General features: G+C 35.6%; 1 protein-coding gene across 1 annotated transcript in view; it reads right to left on the bottom strand.

Annotated features, from left to right (window-relative positions):
* LOC129233121 (pregnancy zone protein-like) overlaps positions 1-23,383 on the bottom strand; it is a gene marked incomplete at its 5' end in the record, with an annotated part of 48,055 nt that extends 24,672 nt beyond the window's left edge. Inside the window, 8 exons of the mRNA XM_054867181.1 lie at positions 2,029-2,241; positions 5,308-5,489; positions 10,324-10,570; positions 12,608-12,846; positions 14,063-14,239; positions 18,863-18,952; positions 22,135-22,186; positions 23,141-23,383. Of these exons, the coding sequence (XP_054723156.1) occupies positions 2,029-2,241; positions 5,308-5,489; positions 10,324-10,570; positions 12,608-12,846; positions 14,063-14,239; positions 18,863-18,952; positions 22,135-22,186; positions 23,141-23,383 (1,443 nt within the window). The remainder of the gene's footprint in view (positions 1-2,028; positions 2,242-5,307; positions 5,490-10,323; positions 10,571-12,607; positions 12,847-14,062; positions 14,240-18,862; positions 18,953-22,134; positions 22,187-23,140) is intronic.
* Between the last annotated feature and the right edge of the window lie 1,226 nt (positions 23,384-24,609).

Here is a 24,609-nt window from a genome sequence, read left to right as displayed (position 1 = left end):
TTCCTAATATAAAATATAACGGCGGTCGCAGCAGTCCTTGTATGCTGATAAATTTACTAGGGGCGTTCAAAAAGTACGTTACACTCGAAAAACTTATGTCAAAAGACACTTTATTGAGAAGTGTGCTACAATACAATATGACACAGATACATCACCCTATTTTACTACAAAATCTCCCAGTCACTGCAAACACTCGTAGTACCGTAGCACTAATCGTTCGATGCCCTGACGATAGAAATCCGCTCCCTGGTCCTTGAGCCAGCTTGGAACAGCTGTCTGAACCTGGTGACCGCTGGTAAATTCTCTTCCACCCAAAGGTTCATTGAGTTTGCCGAACACGTGGAAGTCACAGGGCGCCAGATTTGGACTGTAGGGTGGATGCTGCCAGATCTCCCATCCAAAACTGTGAAGCAAATCCTGTGTTGTACGTGCCTTGTGAGGTCTTGCATTGTCGTGCAAGAGGACAACATCTTTGCTTAACTTTCCACGTCGCTTATTTTTCACAGCTTTGCCCACAAAAAAACGTACTGTTCCGTTGACTTCAACGTTGGAGAACGTTTCCAGCTTCCGCGCCATTTTTTTCTCGTACTACGCAGGAATGATTCAAACAAATCGAATAAAATTGCTGCAGTTGGAAGATGTGGAACTAAAATATCGTCTGCGCACGTTTTCCTCTTGTTACGGGATGTTGCCATCTATGGGGAAACAAGTGTAACTTACCGTTTGAATGCCCTAGATATATCAAGATATCAGGAGTCAAACTTCAATTAAAGTAAATCACAAAATCTTCCAAGTTTCAAGGCTCTTTTATTTTCGACAGAAATTTCTGTGAGTATAGCTCTAAGTTATGTTCAAAACTTACTGAGCTGACTTCCAACTTCCAACATAACCAGAGTTTGACTGAAAAGACTGCCACAGCATGAGCGGTTACTGTTACACAAAAAGACACAAGTACTGAGTTAATTTGAATAAATAACTTTAAAACATTCATTTAAACTACCATACTAGGATTGGAAATATGCGTTAAAACCAGGGACTCCCCCCCCCATCCCCTTCACTACGCCGCTATATTGACCATAAAAACTACTGCGAAATCCTGTTACAACGAATACCAATGTAACGAAATATCCATTTCAACGAAATAAATTTTCAGTCCCGATTTAATTTCCATTACATTCTTTGAATTCCATCACAACGAAAGGTCTAATTAGAACGAACAAAAATTTCGGTTCCTTCAAATTCGTTGTAACGAGATTTCACTATTTTCTATGAATTTTTACCCGCAATGTAAGGGGCCATTCATGAATTACATACAGATGATTTTCGCAATTTTTACCCTCCCCCCTCCATCATGTAAGGGTACGTAAGATTTTTCAAACCCCTCACCCCTATTCTTAAGTAAGATTCCATTTCGTTTTTCAAAATAATAAAATAACGAATCTGACATAACTGGAATCGTTATTAAATTCACTTATTATTAAATTAAACCTTTTTGTGCAAAGAAATATTTACTAAAAAGTTGGAATTTAGACTGAATGTTTTTTCGACATTGATTTGTATATGATACGATACTAATTAAAAATTAAAACAAGCCATACATAATGCGATTCTTAAATTATATTTTACCCTATTCATTCTTTGTAAACTAAACATATAATAGCTCATCCTAATATGTTTTTTACCTTCCAGACACAAATGAAGTGGGATCCCTGCCAAACCACTTGACCGCGCGATTTCTAATGTAAAATATCGACTTAGAAAATATTACGTAAGAATGGGTACTCCCCACCCCCCACCCGGGTATGTAGGGATTTTTCCAACCCCCCCTCCCCCGCAGGACCCTTACGTAATTAATGAATGGCCCCTAATAGTTGGTGTCAGTTTAGAGTGAAATAAACTACAGCAAACCCACATACAACTGTGAATCTCGAGTTATTTTAACTAATGATACCCTGCAGTGAGTGTCTATCGGGAATGATAACAGTTACTCATTTGCCAAACTAGATTTAAAAAAAAGTAATAACTTACTTGGACTAAAATACAGCCTTCCCCAACGGCTTGAAGATCGACACCTGTCGGCAGCACTGGGATTTTCGTGCTTTGGGTCACCAACTTGTTATCTTCTTCAACTTTGAATCCTTGAACTAGTTCATTGCTTTCAATGGCCACTCCTATCTCCACTGCCTTTTGTGACTGTCGTGAAGCAAATGTTGACAGAGCTTGTAGGGCTACTACAGTGTCCTGCAAAGAATTTAAAACAGAGATGATTTTTAAAATTATTATTTTCAAATTATATCTTTTACTTTCATCTTCTACATACATTATACGAAGAAGCCCAGTTATCATATCCAGATAATGCGGTTTCGTTCTTATTAGAACTCATCAGACTGGAATAGTGAATAACCGAGCTGGAGTCAGATGTCATCTCACTGAAACTGAGAGTGCCGACAAACTGCTAGATGACGCTCTCAGCTTCAGTGGGATGACATCTGTCTCCAGCTCGGTTATTCACTATTCCAGTCTGATGAGTTCTAATAAGAACGAAACCGCATTATCTGGATATTATAACTGGGTTCTCTGGTATAATGCATGTTGTTCCACCTTGCCCTGACATCGGGTTGGTAAGTTACTGCTAAATTCATCTTCTAGTTTTACATGCAGTGTTCCTATCGACTTGCTCTGGTGCAGACAGCAAATTACTGCTCTTTGTGTGAAATTAATATCCCGAAGTCGTGTGGTTGACTCCACAAATTATAAGGGATTCAGGATTTTTGAAAACTTTCCCTTCCCATCAGAAGTATGCCTGCGTTGTGAAGGTGGTGATAGGTTATGCTTCCATTTATTGGTTCATCAAAATTCTAACTCGTGTCCTTATAAGGACCTAACTTTCTCACGAGCAACTTCTTTTTGCCTTAATTCCTACTCGGTAAGTCAATAATACCTAACGTTTTTTGTAACAGAGCGCCGCGCCGCACCTCATATTGAGATGAATCCCGCGGGCCAGAAAATATATAAAATTCCGATTTTTTTTTTTTTTGACGTGACATCGTAAACATAGAAAAGGAAAGAAAATTATAAAGTAAGGATTGTTGTTGTCGTGTGCCAGCTGCTTCACTTTTCCAACTGTACCGTAACTTGGTATGAAGTCCGACTTCTACAGTACACATCTACCAAAATGACCCGTTTTTAGGGTAGGCAACCATTCACAGCACAACACCATACTAAGAAAGGACAAGGACAGGCGAGAGAAAGTTCGTCCATGCCGAAGCCGGGATTCGAACTCGGACCTTCCTGTCGCAGTCAGACTTCTCTGACCAGTAGACAAGGCAGGCGGCACTAAGGATTGTTGATGTGACTGATTGATGCTTTACTTATTAAGGGGAAATTTGCAACTGTTATTCAGAAACCAATATGTGGACTTTTTGCTGCAAATTTGTAACAGCTAGGAACCTAAAACAGAAGGTAATAAAAGCAGTAGTAAAGAAGCGATTTCATTGGCTGTGACTCGGCGTGTATTGCAATCGAACTGTCTTCGACGATTTCGTGGTTATTTTGGGAGGTTTCATAGAAGGTGGTTTTCGATTCGTAATATTGAACATAGTGGGCCTCGGCCACCCAAGTTAGATTCGTAGGCCATAGGTAGGGCACCACTGCCACTAGGGGAGGGTGAGATTAGTAACAACGAGGGCGAGTTATTCAAATAATGTATAAGAAATAACGTGCACAGAAAGTTTTCGATAAAAAAATGCCATTTCTGTCGCAAAGTATGAAGCCATCACTAGCCCTCTCAAATAGGGAAGCATTTGACCTTTCGTACGATCTATAGTTTTAGCAAACATAATCTGGAAACATTGTGAAGGATACGCGGAACCTAATCACTGCATTGCAACGCTGCCAGGTTAGGTTCGCCCCAAAAATAGTAATTCTTTTTTCTCTCTCCAAAATGGTTGTCATTTTTCTTCGAAAGTATCCCATAAAAATCCTAAAATATACAAAAATGCTAGTCTTGCTACCACCGTAAAAAGTTGTGAGATCTCATGCAAAACTAACACAGTTGTTTCAGTCAGTATCTTGGGAAGCACGTATTAAAAAACTTTACCATGAATTGTTTTCTGTTAAGTTACCTTGCAATGTTTATAGCGATCATATCCACATTAGACATCTTTATTTTGATAATAAATAATAATTACTTGGCAAGCACATTCCAACATAATAGCTTACATCTAATAACAGCGATTTGAGCGCCTTATTTGTGCTTGCTTACAGGTGTCGATTGTATCGCATTGGGCGATTTAGTCGCTTGAGCCATCGAAGGGATAAGTACCATTATTTGCTGTGTTAGTAAATGCAAAGGCTTGCCATCAGAATTTCAAAGCCCTCACATAAAAAAACTCACTTTAAAAAGACATCTTTTCACTTCATTGATTCCCATTTCACAAAATAATCTCAATATATTAAAAACGCAACGTAAAAGAAATTGTGAAAGGAAGTTTGTGGAGGGCCTGGGTCCAGGACACCCTATTGCACCTACAGTCTTGAAATTTTGCACAAAATTACTTCGAGCCAAGGGCGTTTGCACCTGGGGTTTTATTTTTTTAGTTTCGATTTATTATTATAATTGTTTTGTAATTATGTTTATAAGTTAAAATTTCGCATAAATTGCCCATTAAAGGGATAAAAGATTTCCCACACCCCTCAACATTCTGTGAAGTTCAAAAGAACTTTTTTTTCTGCATTATATCGAGTTTGTTTTAATTTTCTCAATTAACTAAACAGCAGATATAAGGGTTTTTATTTCACCGAAAAGTCCTAGGTTCAACTCAATTCAAGCCCAGAGCTAAAGAGCAAAAAACTAGAGACCACGAATTTGAAAGCAACTTTTCAAACGTGCAAAGCTACCGTTTTGCGATGCTCAGGAGCCCCTCAGCACCTATAGCTTGCAAGTTGGTACAATTAGTTTGGAACCCGGGAAAGGGGGGCACTTCGAAGCGCTTTTTTTTTTTTTAAATACCTCGGTTATGCATATTTCTTTCAAGTTCTTTTAGTCTTCGAGTGGAAACGAGATTATGTTCGAATTATGAGCTCTTTATTTAAACTGTATTTTCTTCATGAAAGAGAGGGAGGGGGGGATTTTTATTTTGTTTAAAATGGAACTCGTAACCCGTTTTTGTAATCTGATGCTTTCATATAGATGATTTAAACCTTTGCGAATCAAATAAGATTGCGAAGCAATCTTCAGGGGTCTGTGAGCGTCACCGAGCTGGGGGCAGAGCCCCATAAAGATATAAAAAACCCTTGCAACTACACCTGTGTAGAAACGAATCCTCCGTTTGTATTTCGTTGTCTTGTGATCCAGCGTACTACTGGTTGAATTTGAGCAATGTTGTCTGTAGAATTTTTTGATACAGCAAGTTTAGAAAGAATATAGTATCCAGCAATCTCTATACTGACAGATTTGGATTTGCAAGAATCCCAGAACATCAAGCTACCTAAAAAAAATAATATTCTTTAAGACGTGTTATTTTGAGGTTAAATATTTCGTTCAGAATATTATACATCCAAAAGTGGGCCTATCCCACGTTTAATTTCAACATTATGTACATTATGGTTGAATGTTATACAGTTAGAAACATCGGTAGAGCACCATCCATGTCGTAACACTGTTGAATTCTGCCCCATGTTCTCGCAGAAGTTTTGCTGCAAAATATTTCCAAATCCCCAAAACTCCTCCAGTAGAGCAGTCAGAAATTACTTTCTGTGTGTGTGTGTGTGTGTGTGTTTTTCTATTTTTTTTGGGGGGGAGGGGGTCTTAACTACCCTTATATATGCATATAAACTACCTTATGAGGATTGACAGTATGTGTTAAAACCAAGAGTTATGGTAAGGAAGTTTTGACCCCAAAACCTTTCCTCCTGGCTGCACCACAAGACATCTACGAGAGTATGGCGCAGAATTCAGCAATATTACGACATGGATGGTGCTCTGCCGATGTTTATGTTTCTTAAGAATTCAAAGTAATCGTATATAACTACAATTAAACCAGAAGGAACATAACGTTGAAAATATAGGGGAGAAGAGGGTACGTCGACTTTTGGACCACTTTGTATAAGTGCGTTCACAACAATGTGCATTGAAGAACTTTGTTTTTTATTGCAGTGAAATCCCGTACAACGAATATCAATACAACGAAATATTCGTTTCAATGAAATAAATTTTCAGCCATGATTTAATACTGAGCACAGCACTTACAGTGGAACCTAGAACCCGTCATTTGTCCGCCTCTCTACTCGTAATGCTTATTATTCGTCCGAATTGTTAAGGTAAAATTTGACTTGTCATTCGTTCACCTCTACTCATACCACTCGTCATTCGTCCAATTTGTTCAAGTAAAATTAACTGTTCATTCGCCCACCTCTCTACTCGTACGTCTCGTCATTCTTCTAGCTTGTTCAAGTAAAATTAAACACGTCGTTCATCTGCCTCTCTACTCGCATTACTCGTTATTCGTCCAATTTGTTCAAGTAAAATTGAACGTTACTCGTGCGCTGCTTCACTATTCCGACAACGTCGCTCAAAGGAGTTGGTTGTAAACCACAGAAATGAGCTCACGATTGAAGAACTTCAAGAACAGCACAAGGGATCAAGAAGAAATTTGTTGCTCCCTTGAAGAACATTCTTTGAAGAGGAGGAAAGTAGTAAAGGAAGCATTTCCACGGCATAAGTTAAAGATCTCTTTAACCACAGCGGGGGAAAAACAGTGGCGGAAGAAAGGCGTCATTACATGGCTATGGAGAACAGGAGCATCACTTATCTACGACAATGTCATTTATCAAAGGCATTCGACGTTGCATAGGATTTTAGAGAAAGAGTCCCTAGATTCTTCTATTGTAAAAAGACAGATACGTATAAGAAATAACGCCTGAAAGAGAGAAAACACCTGAAGGACTATTACTTGATAGTTTTATGAAAAGTAACTCCCTTTCCTGACGGTAACATCAACATGTTGGTGGAACCAATTTATTCAATTACGTGAAGATATGACTGGCCATTCTTACAAATCGCCATTTGAATTGCATTTTGGAACGAATTGTGCAATAATAGCGAGGTTTCACTGCATTTGAAACACGTTCTCTCCCAAAATGTCACCTATGCGCGACGCAAGAGTGACCACGTGGTGGACGCTGAGCGTCTTAAGCTCAGTCTTTAAGTCCAGTTGACTCCGGCGGTATGAATTCGAAGGCTCGAGAGCAGCTACAGGCCTTGCAGAACAATCGACTTTTTCTTTTTACAATATATAACTGTGGCACGGAGAGATGGCGCACAGTGTGGCATAGTGGGCAAAAATCCACCGAACTCGCGGGTTTTGAGCTAGGATCTTCTATTATGGCTCAAAATGCGGAAAAATTCTTCGACTATTTCGTAGTGGTGCTACAATTTTGAATTTCTTAACCCCCTAAGCGCCGCGTAGCTCAGAATGGACCCAAGTCGCGATTTTGAAAACTAAAAAGTATGACCATATTTTTTCCCTGATATGTGGCTCAATGCTTAGTATAAATCGAGGAATTGGATGATAAAACACAACTTTTGATCGCTGCTGGGTGTTTAGAAATGCTTTTTTCCACCGTATAAGTCATTAAAAACATGATTTTTCAGGTTTTTCCGTTGAAAAAATGGGTTTTAACGGTCTTCACACATCTCCCGCTAAAGAACAAATATATATTTTAATTCTAAACTACAAGTTTTCAATCATTTTCCAAAGTTCAAAAGGTAAAAACCTCCCTAAAACACCGAAAAATTGCTCAAAGTCCGAATTTCAGCTCGAGATCCTACCATTGCCCACGGTAGTACATCTGTGCAATAGCGCAAGCAGCTTATTTTATATGTATACATTTCGAGAATAAATCGTCTGCGTTCGAATAAAGACCTTTAGATTTAGAATTTCCGAATGCTTTTGATGTTTTTAAGAAAATTTAATGTATTAAAGTAACAGTTGAACAAATGTGTAGACGCAAAATTAGTATGTTGTCTGTTTCCTCGGAATAATCGTAATATTTGATTTGCAACAGGTATTTTCTCTCTTTTACGTAAGTGTTTTTGTTGGAATTTTAACATAAAATATAAAAACACATGTTAAAATTTCAATGTGTTTTAAACTAAATAACTGATGCTCAGATGAACCCTTTTAGCCCCAGTTTTGTTCCTAACAACATCATTTATAGGTTATAATACAGCTGAATTTGAGGTAAGGCTGAAAGGATTAATGAAATTATATGATTTTACTTCACTCTATTTAATTTAAAAAACAAATATTTACAAATATATGTCCATTAGCTTTCAATTTAGAAGTATGAAAAACAGTAAAGACATGTTATTTTAACTTTATTATAAAGTTTAATAGAATTTATTTTAAAATTTATGTTGTTTTGTTGGTCTTACACGCAGAAACAAATTTAAAAAAAATGTAATTTACATAATTTTTTTTTTAATATTTGTAACAGAGGACAAAAAAGAGTGAACATACCTTTTACACAATTCGAATATTACGATTATTCCGAGGAAACAGACAAACAAACTAATTTTGTGTCTACCCATTTGCTCAACTGTTACTTTAATACATTAAATTTTCTTAAAAACATCAAAAGCATTCGGAAATTCTAAATGTAAAGGTCTTTATTCGAACGCAGACAATTTATTCTCGAAATGTATGCATATAAATGTATACATATAAAATAAGCTGCTTGCGCTATTGCACAGATGTACTCCCGTGGGCAATGGTAGGATCTCGAGCTGAAATTCGGACTTTGAGCAATTTTTCGGTGTTTTAGGGAGGTTTTTACCTTTTGAACTTTGGAAAATGATTGAAAACTTGTAGTTTAGAATTAAAATATATATTTGTTCTTGAGCGGGAGGTGTGTGAAGACCGTTAAAACCCATTTTTTCAACGGAAAAACCTGAAAAATCATGTTTTTAATGACTTATACGGTCGAAAAAAGCATTTCTAAACACCCAGCATCGATCAAAAGTTGTGTTTTATCATCCAATTCCTCGATTTATACTAAGCATTGAGTCACATATCAGGGAAAAAATATGGTCATACTTTTTAGTTTTCAAAATCGCGACTTGGGTCCATTCTGAGCTCTGCGGCGCTTAGGGGGTTAAGAAATTCAAAATTGTAGCACCACTACGAAATAGTCGAAAAATTTTGCCGCATTTTGAGCCATAATAGAAGATCCTAGCTCAAAACCCGCAAGTTCGGTGGATTTTTGCCCACTATGCCACACTGTGTGGCGGATGAACTGGAAGTGGAAACAGAGCACTTGATTTTGTAATGGGTAAGATCAGCGAGAACACGCGAGAAATAAAAACTTGACTGCTTACGCATCCTCACTAATCCTACTTGTAACAAAATTAAATGCTCTCTTTCCGCTCACAGACCATCCGCCGTCTCTTCGTGATCAAGCTTTAGTAGTTTCTATTTATTCATTGTTTGTAGCTTCTTTCTGTCAGGCTATCGATTTGTTGTTTCTCTTTGAGTGTTTGTGCTGAGAACACCTACGAAAGCGAATGTTGTAATCAGATAAATAAGAGTGAATAATATAAATATCAACTATTAGGATCAAAATGTACAATTATTAGAGGAGCACGAAACAAAAACTTATAAAGAATATTGTTTCCATGAGAAAGATGATAAGCGGAAAAAGTTAACTTCGTGAAAAGTGCCATTCTTGCTTAGAAGGGCAGCACTGTCGTAGCTATTCAGGATCCGTATGCTGATGGTATATATCTATACTACCAGAAGACATATTAATGCGCAAATCTCCTTATTTTTCACGGACTGCGCAGAAAAATAATTGCGTAATCCTTTAAAAGTCAGGACTGCGCATTGGTTTGTTTGTTGAAATAGAATCAGGGGCGGGCAAGGGGGGGGAAGGGAGAGAAGGGACACCTGTCTGAAGGGGGTCTAATATTTGTAAAATGAGGGGTGAAATATAAAGTTAAACAATATGAAGGAGGACCCGTAAAAGTCATTTGTGACGAGTCCCAAAATTTCTGTGCACGCCCCAGTATAGAAGTAAAATTTCATGGTCCTGGATAGTGAAAAATGTATATGACCATGTATCTTAGAGGCAAGTTGTGTCAACTCTAATCACTTTTTTTTGGTTGCTATCATAAGCAGTATGTTTATGACAATAATAAAGTAAAAAAAATGATCGTGACTATTTCATTAAAAAAATAATAAAATTGTTAGCTGTTAAAGAAAATAACATTTTACCTCCATCCACTATTATTGAAAGGAAAAGTAGCAGCACAATTTTACTTACCCTTTCTAACAGACTTTTCTTCCAATAGTTTCAAATGCGCTTCAGCTGAAGAAATTTCTCCTGACAATGCTGCAGCATAAGAAAATAGTGCCAAACCATAACTATTGGGGTTGGATTCAGCTTCTAAACATTTCAAAGCATTCTTTATCGATATTTGATTAGGTTTTACTGCTCCCGATTCCAAAATGGAAATTAGAACGTAAGCAGTCAATAGAGCAAGAGACTGTTCTCCTTCATTTAGACCTCCCTGCAAGACAGAGAAAGAGAAAAGAAGAATACAATAATCGAGCTCTGTTTTTCGGCGGGTATCCTTTGCAGGAGCAAAGAGTTTTAATATGATGAAAAAAAAAAAAAAAAAGAGGTGTTTAATAAGAATAAAGTCTTGGTCGTCAAAAGTGGTGACTATGCGTTCGTTTAAAATGATATCGCTATTTCCGCCCTTGTCCCGAGTCTCTAGTAAGCGTCATCTTGATTTTGTACAAATAATTTTTAAAAAATGTCGTTAATTTCAGACCTCATATTTTCAATTGAAGTAAAAAATCAATAATTCCTGACATTTTTACATCTAATCTTATTTAAAAATGGTCCGTTTTTTTTTTTTTTTTTTTTTGAGCAATCACGATTGCTTATTGTTCTCATTTGAGCGTCCTTGATGTCTGGTTCCTTTTTCAGCGCGGACCAGGGGCCTCTGCAGCACCACCGCGCATCGGCCTCTGTTCCTGACCCCTCTCCCCCGGAATCCGCTTCTCCTGGTCGGTGGCGTCTATACCCTACACACACGCACGCTCATACTCAAGCACACTCATATACATACAAACTCACACACAAGCCTACGTGCATACACACAGGCCTATGCAACACACACAAGAATACCCATGAACGCATGCGCGCCTACACACACACGTAACCGCCCAGGAGGAAGGGCAGGCTTGGGGGAACAGGAGTCGTTTCTAGAAACAATAACTCCAAGGAGTAGGGTCTTGTCGCAACTCGTGATTGCGAAAAACATAATTTGAATTTAAAATTTTAGAATTCAAATTAATATTTGTTAAATTAATATTATTAATATTATTATTATTATTATTATTATTTTTTTTTTTTTTTTGTGATCGGGGTATTTTTGGGTTTACGACCATTTACAATTGCGAATTCCCTGAAAAATAATCGTCTCAGGCGTTAGAAATTTTGCGACTAATAAATAAACCAAAGCCTGTGTTTAAGTTCTTACATTTACTTTCCTTCACTTATATATTGCCTACATTTGTATTATACTAATTTAGTGGACATTTGCTTTTTGCGCAGCGAAAAATACTTCTTTTAAATAAGGTTACCAAAGACGCAAAAGTGGTTTCCATTTTTTGCGACTTTTTTAGCTTATTCAGAAGTTCTAGTTTAGAGCTGCATTCAGACAAGTGAGAAGTCCATAATAATTACATGTTTACCACACAAAATTCTCCAAATCTTTTGTGTCATTTCTAAATACTTTGTTTTCAGCAAAACTTCGTTTAAAATGGATTAGTCTACAATGTACAAGGCTCATTGTTGTCCGAGTGAACGAGTACACTGTTTGAAAAACTAAAGAAAAATTACTGTAAAAACACAAGGTAGAATTAGTGGTAAAATTAACTGTAATTCAGTCAATGCTACTGTAAAAACTTAAGTAATAAGTACCACATATTTTCGAGCAGGAACCTTTAAATTAGACAAGTTACCGTAAAAATACTGTACATTTTCCTGTAGAATTTTTAGTAAAATGTACTGTAGGCCAGTAATGTTACTGTAAAATCTTCAGTAATAAGTACCATATATTTTAAAGTAGAAAACCACAAATGTGCGAGAAGTTACAATAACAAAGACTATTGTACACTTTACCGTAGAGTTTGCGGTAGAATGCACAGTAATTCATTAATGTTACTATAAAATGTACGGTATTTCTTTTATTTTTTATCTTAAAATTTTACAGTAGATTTTGATTTTATGGTAAAAATTACTGACAACATATATTCCAGCACTTTTTACCATAAATTCAACAGTGAAATTTAAATTTACGTTAAAAGTTACTGGCAGCATGGATGCCAATTCCTTTACTGTAAATTTTACAGTAAAATTTGATTTTCCGGATAAAGTTACTGGCAACATGGATGGCAGTACTTTTTACTATACTGTAAGTATTGTACTGTAGTTACTGGCAACATGGAGGCCCGTAATTTTACCGTAAATTTTCAGGAGAATTTGTAGCAGTGTAAGGATAATTTTCACATTCAGCTGCTAAAACCAAACGTACTTTTAAGGACTTCTGGTGCAAGTAACCCGTGGACTCAAAGCATCCGTTTTCAAACTGTTTTTCTAAGATCCAAGCTGTGCTGAGTCTGAGATCATGCTCGTCAATGTCGATGAATCTTCTTGCTTGACCAAAGGACCTGACTACAAAGGCAGTCAACCAAAGGCTCCCTTCGATGTCGTTTTTACCAAACGCGCTGTATGAACCATCTCCGTGACGGTACTGGAGTTCCCTCTGGTATCCTAATGCAAAAATGTTCGATACATTAAAAACCAAATGAGGCAGGGAGAAGCAAAGGGATGTAAATGGACATTTTCAAGTTTTGAGTAAAACTTCTTTTTACAGTTGAGGTCCTAGGTAGGCTTTCCTTGAAAAGTTTTTCTAAATCATGCTGTATAGCAGCACCTACCAGAGCTACTAGTACGCTCTCTTGTCCTAAGACAGAGGAGAGGTTCACCTACTATAGGTACAGGTTATGTCCAAAATTTTAATTTTGGCATTGGCCCTTGCTCCTCACTGCCTCAAATGTAAACGCGATTTGTATTCAACAATAGATCTGAAAATAATCACTCGCCAGCAGGCGACTAAAAGTCTTACTTTGGTGACTAAAAAAGGTCAGATAGTCACTTTTTTACCGACCACAGATAAGTATTACTTCATTGATTCTTTTAACAACTCATTTCTACTTCGTCATACTTTGTTTGTGATGTAAAACTGGTCTCAAGTTCTCATATGGTATTCCTTGGATGAGAAAATCATGTAAAGACTTACTTTTTTTAAATTGATGGTTGAAGCAATAATAATTTTTAAATTTCCATCATGAAAATTTTTTAATAGATATTCATTAGTATAATGTTATACTTGACTGAGGTCGCGGATGCCAATGTTTTCATAAAAAAAGGGGGGAGGAGGGGGACTGGATGAAGTGGCTACTAATGATCAAAAAAAAGTGGCTACAAAATTGAAAGTGATTACCGGTCACTGATAACTAGCAAACATTTGAATTTTCAGGTCTGTTCAACAATATTTTGATTGCAACAAACTATATCATTCATAACTGTAATGACGAAAAATACAACATCGAAGGAGTATTAATAACACAATTATGTCCTGAGCCATAAGTATGTAAGCAGAGTATCTTAATTACTTTTGAAAGAAATTATTAATTCATTTAAATCGCTAAAGTTATGTTATATTTACAGAACATGTTTGATATTTAAAAATGAAAACTTACTGCGCCGAAATAAATCATGAAATTTTACTTCTTTTTAAAAAAGAAAACATATACATAGTTTTGAAAGAGATTGTAAAGATAATGAAGTACATAATATTTGAAAAAAGATTATAAATGAAATATTTGTAAATTCTTCAGTGCAAGTAAACTAATTCGCGTTAAGTATAATAGTTACATTTAAATATGATTTAAAAAAAAAAAAAAACTAAGCTCCCTTTACTCACCTTTCCGCATATTATTAAGACATTCTTGTTTAATCTCCTCGCTGATTTTACCAACAGATGATAAATAATCGAGTACAAATATGTTTGGTACAAAAAGTACCATATTCTGTTCTCCACAACCGACGGGCAGACGGACCAAGTATTTTAGTCCGTTCAAAGCTGGACCCATTATATCACCTGAAATTTAAAAAAAATGTTTGTTGGAGTAGAAGAAATTGGCATTTTACATTTTTGAAGCATAGTAATTTGCCAATGCAGTACAACCTCGTTTATCCGGACCAACAAGGATCATAGGTCATCCGGATAAAGGAAAATCCGGATAATCAGGGTAATATGAGTCATAAGCAGGACAAGTTCTTAAATAAGCAGACTTATCACTTATAACAAAAAACAATGCTTTGTAACCGAATTGCATAGAATTGTTTCGCGCAAACACTATATCTTAATATATAAAAATCAATGTCCTGAGATAACACACACACACACACATATATATATATATATATATATATATATATATATATATATATATATATATATATATATATATATATATATATATATATATATATATATATATATCAACGCACAGCCGAAACCGCTGAAGCTTCAGACTTGAAATTCGGCAGGCATGTCCGCATGGTTACAAAAGTAACCACTAAGAAAGGATTTTTCGAAATCTCAATTCGCAACTCCAACGAACTATAGGGGGCACTGAAGTCACTGTCTAATGGCGGACTTAAAAACAAAAACAAACGCACATGGTAACGAAGAAAATGCTAAAAGTGTTGTGATTTTTGTTCGTACGTATGATTTTTTCGCTTTATTCTTTTTAAATTAATTTTCAAAGTCTTGTGGATATTCTGGCCCACGTAGAAAGAAATGAGAATTCAAGAAGCATTACTAAACGTCAAAGATTAATGCAAACTACGTAGTTCGTAGTTCTAAGCAACTATTTAAACGATGTTGAATTCGATATTTATCAATTCTTGATAAAACTAAATAATAATTGTGGCCTGACAAGAATAACAATTAATGCTAGAAAATTCAATTTGACATTACAAATTTTTATCGAAAGAAGATACTTTTTTGCCTTGCTTGGCTAGCGATTATTGTTTTCCATTTGTAGCTGAGTTATTTTTCTCGAATTCCTGAATCGGTTAATTTAAAAATTTTCTGTTTCGATTTTTCTAATTTCTGAGTTACGATTTAATTGTGTCATGTTATACAAATCATCAACAAAATTCTCACGGATATATATGGTGGTAGTTTTCTTTTCAGTTGATTGACCATTATTTCTTTTCACTTATCGAATTCTGTAATCTTACTACCATTTTATTCCATTCATGATAAAAATTAAAAATGGTTTAACTAAAAACGCGAAATCTCGCCAAGGCTACTTTGCTCGCACTATACTAAAACTTATAACCCTAAACAAATTTGGCGAAACCTTTCAGCTGAGAATAAAAGGAATAAAGTAAATTCTTTCTCGGTTATTCATTTTGTTCTACGATAATATATTCAAGAAAATAGTTTGCATACTGTCCATTCCAACTAAATACTGCTGTAAAATATGGTAAGTTTAATTAATTTAAGATTAAAAAAACCCCCATATTCTTACAAATTCATACAAAACAATAATTTTTTTACCTTGTATAACGTTATCCAAGTTTGTTAATCCAGAATTTTCGCTTTCACCAATTGTTAAGGAAATAATGAAAACTAACATTTTTTTGAGAAGCTCGAGAATACTACTAAGGGACGAATTAATTTCTGTAGCTGAAAGCAAACTAAGACACATCGATTGCGTTAATAATTACTCAGAACAAACTGCCTGTGTTTACGTCAACAGACACACGTGGAACGCAACGTGGCAATGTTTTAGTTTCATTTGCAGTTTTGTAAATCATCGCAAGGTAGCGTATTCGAGCGCTGGAGTTCCGAATTATTTCGGGAGAAATTAATTAAAACCCCTTAATTTCTGCAAAATTAAAAACCTGTCATTGAAATTCAAATCCCTTATTTTCGAAGGCTTTCCTCCATTCAAATCATTATTCAGTACTTCATCTCAACTTTTGGTCGATAGCAAACTATAAATTTGATAAGATAAATAAATACCTTTGTGCTGAATAGTAAAGTCAGACGAAACAACGTAAGTAGAAGCACAAATTTGTAAATTACAGCAGACACGTGTTTCGGCGTTACAGGGAACGCCTTTTTCAATGCAAAAAATAATGAGCTTATGGATGAAAAGCTTATGGATGAAAAGCTAAAAATAATGAGCTTATGGTTGTTTATCGCAAACCTTTTGCTGTCTCTTTACCTCCTCATAGACTATCGTCTCATCCTCCAAATCAAAAATATTCTGCTTTCAATTCTTTTGTTTATCGCGCAATTAATATTTGTTCTTCGTCGGAACTTCTTAAAGTGGAACTTAATTATCTTAAAGCTGTGGCAATTGATAGAGACTATCCGCCAACTTTGATTGATTCCATTTATAAAAAACTTTCAAATAAATCCCAAACTAATGTTCTTAACCGAACCTTCATCAGAAAGAATTTGGTTGTTTTGCCATTCTTTCCATCTGTAAGCTATCAGGTTGCTAAGATTCTAAAACGTTTCCAATTCCAGGTGGTGTTCTCTCCTATTAATAAACTTTCATTCTCTTCTCTTAAAGATCCTATTCACCCTCTTAATTGTTGTGGAATTTATAGAATTAATTGTAGTTGTAAACTTGCCTATATTGGACAGACTCGGCGTGCTTTAAAAATTCGCTTGAAAGAGCATCAAAATTATGTGAAAAAACAAAAAAACAAAAAAACAAAAAAAAAAAAAAAAAAAAAAAAACAACAATTAAATAAGTCTAGTATTGCTCAACATTGTTGGGATTCGAATCACTCTTTTGATTTTAACTCTTATCAGATTATCCAAAAATGCCCCAATTCATCAGATCTTGACTTTTGGGAATCCTTTCATATTTTGAGGAACAGTTCTAACTTAGTTAACGATCTTAGTGCAGTTCCATATTTTTCTAACATTTGGCTCCCATATCTTTAATACTGTCCTTTCCCCATCCCCCCCCCCTTTTTTTTTTCTTTTTTTTTTTTATCTATCTTCCTCTGTTTATTTTTATCTTTTTGTCTTAATTGACACCCTCCCCCCCCCCAATTTTCTTCTATTTATCTTTATTTTTCCTTTTTTCGAATATTTTTCGTTTCTGTTTATTTTATTTCATGGTTTTCCATTCTGCTTTTCCTTTCTTGCGGTTCACGGTTACTGACAATTTCTTTTCCTTTTGTTGAAGCTTCGGCTTAATCCTTGTCCAATTGAATTCTTTCTTTCTGGGATGTACCTATGAGAAAGCTCCTAGCCTTTGCTTGCATTCCTATTGGTTCTTGATCGGTTTATAACTTTGTCATTGGTGTTTGGCTAATCCGCTGTTTTTATCTTTTAAGCTGCATGCTTATCTGCTCTTGGCTTTTGTCGGATGTCTTTTCATCCATAAGCTCATTATTTTTTGCATTGAAAAAGGCGTTCCCTGTAACGCCGAAACACGTGTCTGCTGTAATTTACAAATTTGTGCTTCTACTTACGTTGTTTCGTCTGACTTTACTATAAATTTGATATTGTTTTTGTTTCTCACGTGATTCTTCGAGGCTTTTCTCAAGTCAAATCATAATGTTTCTGTCTTTTGCTTTTATTTTTTCAAAACTAGAAACGAAGTTTTTAAGAACATCATCACAGGCGAAAAATCCTTTTGAATTTAGAAGAGTGCAGTTTCCTGTTAAAGTTTGCTTTGCAATAACCATTAATAAGTCACAAGGACAGACATTAAAAGTAGCAGGGATCGATTTAAGAGAAGACTTTTTTTCACACGACCAATGTTATGTAGCTTGCTCCAAAGCCAGTTCATCAAGCAGTTTAATAATTTTAGCACCAGAGAAAAAACTAAAAATGTTGTATACAAAAAAGTCTAGCTTAAACATAGGTATAACAATAAAATGTGGATGACCTGTGTTTGCAAAGATAATGAGTACTTTAAAAGGATCGTTAATAACAGTTAAAGATCAGTTAAGGACAAGGACATATATATATATAAGGAGTCCAGGGTCCCCGGGATCCTCCCCAAATTAGAAAATGTTATAGGTAATAAGTAATTATTATAGGGGATTTTCGAAACTAGGTGCACCAAGCGCTGTTAACCCCTGCTAATTCCATTACCCGAGCAATGCCGGGTACGGGAATGCTAGTCATTTATAAACGACAAAAGATCAAATAAGCTTTATGCTACAATGTGATTACATTGAAAAACTAACGTAAATGAAGTATTTTTCGGGTTCATTTGTGCTTTATTTACGTTGGTTTTTCAATTTAATAAATTATTATTTATAGTTGAGCTGCAGTGATGCCGGACTGACGTTCCTAAGTACGAAATGATGATCGTTAAATTACTATAATTTATTTCATGATCTATGCCAAAGTTGTACATTTAACCAAAATAAAAAGCGAACGTTTGGTGAACTTATAGTTTAGCTAAAATAACTTAAAAGGATTATTTGTGTAAACATAAAACTTTTTAAGGCCCTTCAAATTAGATCCGGATAAACAGGAGAACAGGATAAACAGTTGCCGGATAAACGAGGTTCTAATATAATTGTAATACATTTATTCACAGTTACGATTCGTAACTTTTATTGGTAATTTCTTTGCTTTTCAATCTAAGGTAGTTTCCTCATTTTAAGTTGAAATAACGAATGAAATTTATTCAAGAACTATGGGAGCTTGATTTCAATATCTTACCGGATATGGACATGAAAGCTCTTGCAGAACCATCAACCACATTCTCAGGTAATAACAAGTCTACTTCAGAAGCATAAGTTCCATTGGTATCTGCAACACATTATAGCAATTTAAATACGAATAAAACAGATATATTTTCTGTTTTAAGAGTCAGTGCCAAAAATACAGTATGCCCTCATTTTACGCGGATTTGATTACACACGGTTTAATATTTAACGTCTTTATTTTATTTTACGAATATGAGTTTTGATTTTACGAGGGTGCGGCAATGTAAACAGATAAAATTTTTCTCTCTTTCAAGACCCAGACAACTGAGATTTCAGGACTGTTCTTCCTCAGAAGTTAAGTTATTAGGCTCACACAATTCAGAGCTCACTGGACGAAAAGTATAAGTGGCAAAGGTGGACGAAACCAACGAGGATACCGACATCGATTACATACTACGATAAGCTTTCACATTGAAAGTTTTGAGCCATTCCTTGACAATATCAAATAAACTTTCTGATTTGTTCGTGAAAGATCCCGTCATGGAAGTGACGAGAGTAATCATGGATGCGAGGAAGAAAATGATTGATGTTTAATGGATTCAGCCCCCCCCCCCCCAGCATCCTCCCTTGTGGGCATCACTGTCCAAATGAAATAAGTTCAAAACAAGTCGTCAAATTCGTGCTGAACTGGTGGGAAAAGTGAAACTAGCGGATAAATACGAGTATCTACAATCCAATGACTCCTCCAAGCCACTGATTTAAACCCTGTGCAAATATCAAGAAAACCATTTCAACGTCAGACACTGAAAGGAAAAGGTTCAACTGGGCTAGAAAACACAAGGATTCGACACGTGGTTCCTGGAAAAGTACTATCCACTGACGAATAAAAATTCAAAATATATGCATCTAAGAGGTGTTATATTGTTCGTCGTTGGTTGTGGGTTAGTGCACGCTATCCGTGCTTATCCAACCAACAATAAAGCATCGAGAAGGTACTATCACAGTTTGGGGAAGATTTGGTGGTGTTCAAGTTTATTTTAAAAATGGATGATATCTTGGACTCCAAGCGATATCACTCCATCTTTTTGCGGCATTCTACTCCCTCTGGCACTTGCCTTGTTTGTTGCGGATCCATTTTACAACAAGAACACGACTCGAAACATACTTTCAATTTCTGTAGAAAGTAAGTTTAATCCGATCAACGTCAATAGGTGCACCAAAACATGGCTGAGCAGCCCCAAAGTCCAGACTATCGCCATTTTGAACTACTCTAGGTTCATCTAGCTAGATGCATCAGAAGCACAAATATTACAAGTCAAAATCATATGTAAAAGAGAAGTCAATTCAGTATAAATCTGAAATTAAAAATTTGAGAGAAGCAATATACACAGAATACAGCTTTGTGCGAATAGCTTTACTCTACCGCCTGTATTTTTTCTTGTCTCAATTTTTAATTTAAATTTCATTGGCTGCTTTAGAATTAACCTAAATATAAATATATTAAGATTAACCACAATTTTCTAACCAAGAAATGTGTTGTAATCAAGAGATTTGATACTTATTTTGTTTCATCTTTTTAGTGCAACCAAAGCTTACAGAAATTATTTAGATTTATTTATTTATTTATTTTTTTTTAAAAGTATATTAGGCTTTAAAGTTTCTTCTATTTCGAATTTATTTGAGAAGAAATTTTTTGAAGTTCAAAACATATCCACCTGTTACTAATCCACATTTTTGGAGGAAAAAAAACGGTCTTCACTTTTGTAGTAATATAAACGTATTGCGAATTAAGAAAGAGATTAGCTTATATTTGCAAATAATTTGCTCGCAATATTACAACATTGTACACTCAAATTTAAAAGCAATTTTTAACAGGTATATAGTAAAAGATAAAAATAAAAAAACTTTAAAAAGTGCTTTTAAACTGATGTTTTGACTTGAATCAACGTAAGCTTCTAAAACTTGAGTTTGTTGAAAAGTTTCAAATGTCCAAAATTCACAAATATGCGCTTGCTTAAATGACTCCTTCAACTCTAACAGAATTCAAACGAACCGAATACGATCAGTTGTATTTACCAATAGCACAACTAGAAATTTCCTTTACTCCACCCTAAGGCCCTTATATTTACGAACCGGCACACAGTGGGGCGAAAACGCCAAAAAGCGCTTAAAAATGTTTTTAAACCTCTCTCGCTTGTTTGTTTAGACAAACATGTTATTATGGAGTTGTTTCGATTTATTTGGGTTCTGGGTCCTAAGTTTGCAGGTTTACGCAGCTAATTCCTTTTCGGGGTCTTTCTACAGACCATTCATCACTAATTAATATTAATTTCTAAGAGGACATAAGAGGACATTTTTTGTAGAGTGTTTTGAAAAAAAAAATAACCTTGAATTTCCAAGTTTTCGGTGCTGATCAAAACCGATTTTCGGTTTGAGATTTCGATTACTCATTTTTTTCGTCCTATTACAAACGTTGGACACGAGAGAAATTAAATATACCAGCCTTTGATGAGAAAAAAAAATATCTAGGCTGCTTAAAAGCAATTTTTGTAAATTCCCGCACTCATGGTCTTTCACCTTTCTAAAGGCTCCCTTCAGCTTTGTAGTGGACGAAGGGCTCTAAAATTCCAGTTCTGATTGCCTAAGAGTTAGGCCTGTGCAAATTTATTAATCCTCAATTGGTTTAATATAGACCCCCCCCCCCATTTATAAGTACTTTTTTGGCGTTTTCACCCCACTGTGCGGCGCATCTGCTTTAGATCAGCCATTTTGGATCGGAGCGCGTGTTTGAGTGGTTGCCTTTTCTGGCGAGTTTTCGCGTTTGGTATTGTTCACTGCGAGCGATTATTAGCTGCACACACACACACACACGTGAATTGTTTAGTAAATAAAATATTATTTACGACAACTTTGGCGAAACAAGAAACTTTGCTGTGGTAGCCCTAGCTCCGCAACAATGAAAAATCCGATCCAAAATGGCTAAACTTAAGCTGATGCTCGGCCTATCTATATAGTGGCTCTACTCCACCCAGAAGGAAATTTCTCGCAATGCTATTGGTAAATAGATGTGATCAAATCAACAAAATCAAGTTGAATAAGTTCCTAAGTTCAACCCCGAATTAATTTGTTAACTTTATTAACAAAATTAACTTTATAATTACTATTATTTTTCATTGTTTATGGCAGCAATTAAAAACCTGAATCGGCATTCATTATGACAGAGAAAGTAATTGTAGAAAGTCTTTAATAATGAAAATAGTTTAAGATATGGAAAACATGACTTACCTTCTGGGCAAATATAATAATTGAAAACTTCTTCTTTAGGGAAGCCTTCTGCCTAATTAGAAGGTAAACGTTAGAAATGCCATTAAACATTCAGTTAAAAAACATATTTTCGATGAGCAAACTAACGCCTTCTACACGCCTTTCAATGCTTTGAGAAATAAAGTTTGTAAATCAAAGAAAATATTTTTTGCCCACAAACCCATGAGTAGAGTTGCACTGTTGCGTCTAAAGGGGGTGGGGTAAGCTATCATCCAAAATATATAAAAGTCGAAAAAAAAAAGAAAATAGCAGTATGGTATGAAGTCAGAGGACAGAGGAACAGGGCAGGAACATTTTTAAGACTTAAAACAGGTTTAGGGGCTCATTCAACCCGATTTTGGTCGATTTAATCCAATTCTACAAGGAGCATTCAAATGAAACCCTGTCACTAGTGAAAAGCAATGCTGGCGATGTTACTAACGCAAACATAGTCGCCAAAACTGTTCGCACATTTATCTCACTGCGACAGTAGTCGGTCGTTTCCATCTTTGAAGAAGCTAGTAAGTTGCTGTCGTTTCCAGGCCTAGACCCTAGCATACACTTAGTCGTCCGCTGTGAATCGATGCCCGCGAATAGCGAATTTTAGAGGTCATGGAAATCTTCATGGCCATGAAATCATGTTTATAGAACTTTCACTTTGCAACATTGGGCATTCGTCTCTCTCTAGCAATAGATGGTGCCTCCATACACGCAGTTATGTGGCGTCCCCTTACGTTTAATGTGTAGTTAACACTGACCTAGTTTCATTTTATTAAACATTATATCCTGTATACCAGTAGCGTAGTGAGAAATTTCCTTTTGGAAAAGGAAATTCTAAGAAAAATCTTTTGAGACCTTTAAAAAAAAAAAAAAGGGCGGGAAAAACGTAATGTTCATTCTCTGGCTAGACTACCCGATCTAATATTGAATTCTTGGTGTTGTTTCCCGAATAGCACAATGACTAAAATCATTTATCACTTCTTCGTACCTCGACGAGTAGTTGCTTCGTTGCTGCATCCCTAGCACTTAAACGAGCTGTAATTTCGTTCCCGCAGACTTCGTCGTCTTCTTCCATAGAATACCCGTAGACTGTAATATTCAACTGACCAAGACTTACGGGACGAAGATGGAAACGTGTAGAAATACTTTCGCCGGCGCACACGCATATCTTGTGGAAGCGAGATTCAGTTAGAATTTTATAATCTTTACTTGGTTCCATGGATAACTTTATCTGAAACGAGAAACGAATTGACATTAATTCTTACTAGTTGCTTAAATAAGTGTAATTTTTGTTATGAATTGCGAATTTCTATTCGATAATGGCTTTTAACAGAAAAATAGATTTAGTTGGAGTTTTATATTGCCGTGGGAAGCTAAAAAGCAGTATCTGCAAACTTTTCATTTTTGTTGGAAGTTTTGTCGTCTATTATACTTTAGTTTAATATTGTACAAGCTTGCTTATTCGATTTCCGCTGAAATAAAGCTCAAAAAAAACCATCAGATTCTAAAATTTCTGTATTAGTGGTATGGAACTACAAACGTGTTTCTTCAAACGTCTCAAAAACTCATTTCTATCACAAAGGCGAATGAGAAATAGTTTTTGGAGGGGGCACCAGACAGTAGGAGTAAAAAGCGCCACCTCATACACCTTTACATAACTAAGTTTTCACAAAATCTTTTAAAATGTCTTTTAGGCCCAGTTACTCTTAATTACCGATTCCATCAAAGAATAATTATTATACGATTTGCGATTTTATGTAGTACCTTTGAATAAGAAACCTGTGAATAGAAACAGTTAAAAGTATTCTTTCACACTGACCTACAACACCAATATCACTATTACTATAGGAAACATAGGTGACATTTCAACTATGCTGTGGTGTATGTGTGTGTGTGTTTTTTTTTTTTGTTTTTTTTGTTTTTGAAATAATAGTTTAGCGAATTTGATTTGTGCTATTTAGAAATAAATCAAATAATATTTAATGGTATACAGTTAAATTAACATTATTCCTGTGGGAGGGGCATTCCCCTCCCCCAAATCTGCTACTGTTTCTGTCGATACTGCCGTTTACCTTACCATGGCAATGTAGTCTTTACTTGGTTACAAGGATATCTATATCTGTGACAAGAACATTTTACGTATGTGCTCATTTTCTGTTGCTCTGAAGAAATGAAGTGCGTATTTCTGTCAGGAAAAACGTAATCCAGAAGCTTCCTTGATAGACTGCAACATGAAAGCATGGAAAACGACTCCATTATTTGTCTTTTTGCTTGTCTTTTAACATGGAAAGTGAAACTATTTTGATTTAAAATTTAGGCACACACGAGACAATTAGTTGAATCCACTTTTCGATAAAGTTGCCTGATAACTAGTTGGCAATCGTTTTTGGACGTGTTCACACGAGGCAACTTGGTTGAATCAACTTATCTTCTCGACCGAAAATGGTACGTATACAC

This window comes from Uloborus diversus, unplaced genomic scaffold (genome assembly GCF_026930045.1).
Source record: "Uloborus diversus isolate 005 unplaced genomic scaffold, Udiv.v.3.1 scaffold_178, whole genome shotgun sequence".
NCBI lineage: Eukaryota > Metazoa > Arthropoda > Arachnida > Araneae > Uloboridae > Uloborus > Uloborus diversus.
The sequence above is the reverse complement of the archived record's forward strand: the minus strand, read 5'-3'. Positions and strand labels throughout refer to the sequence as shown.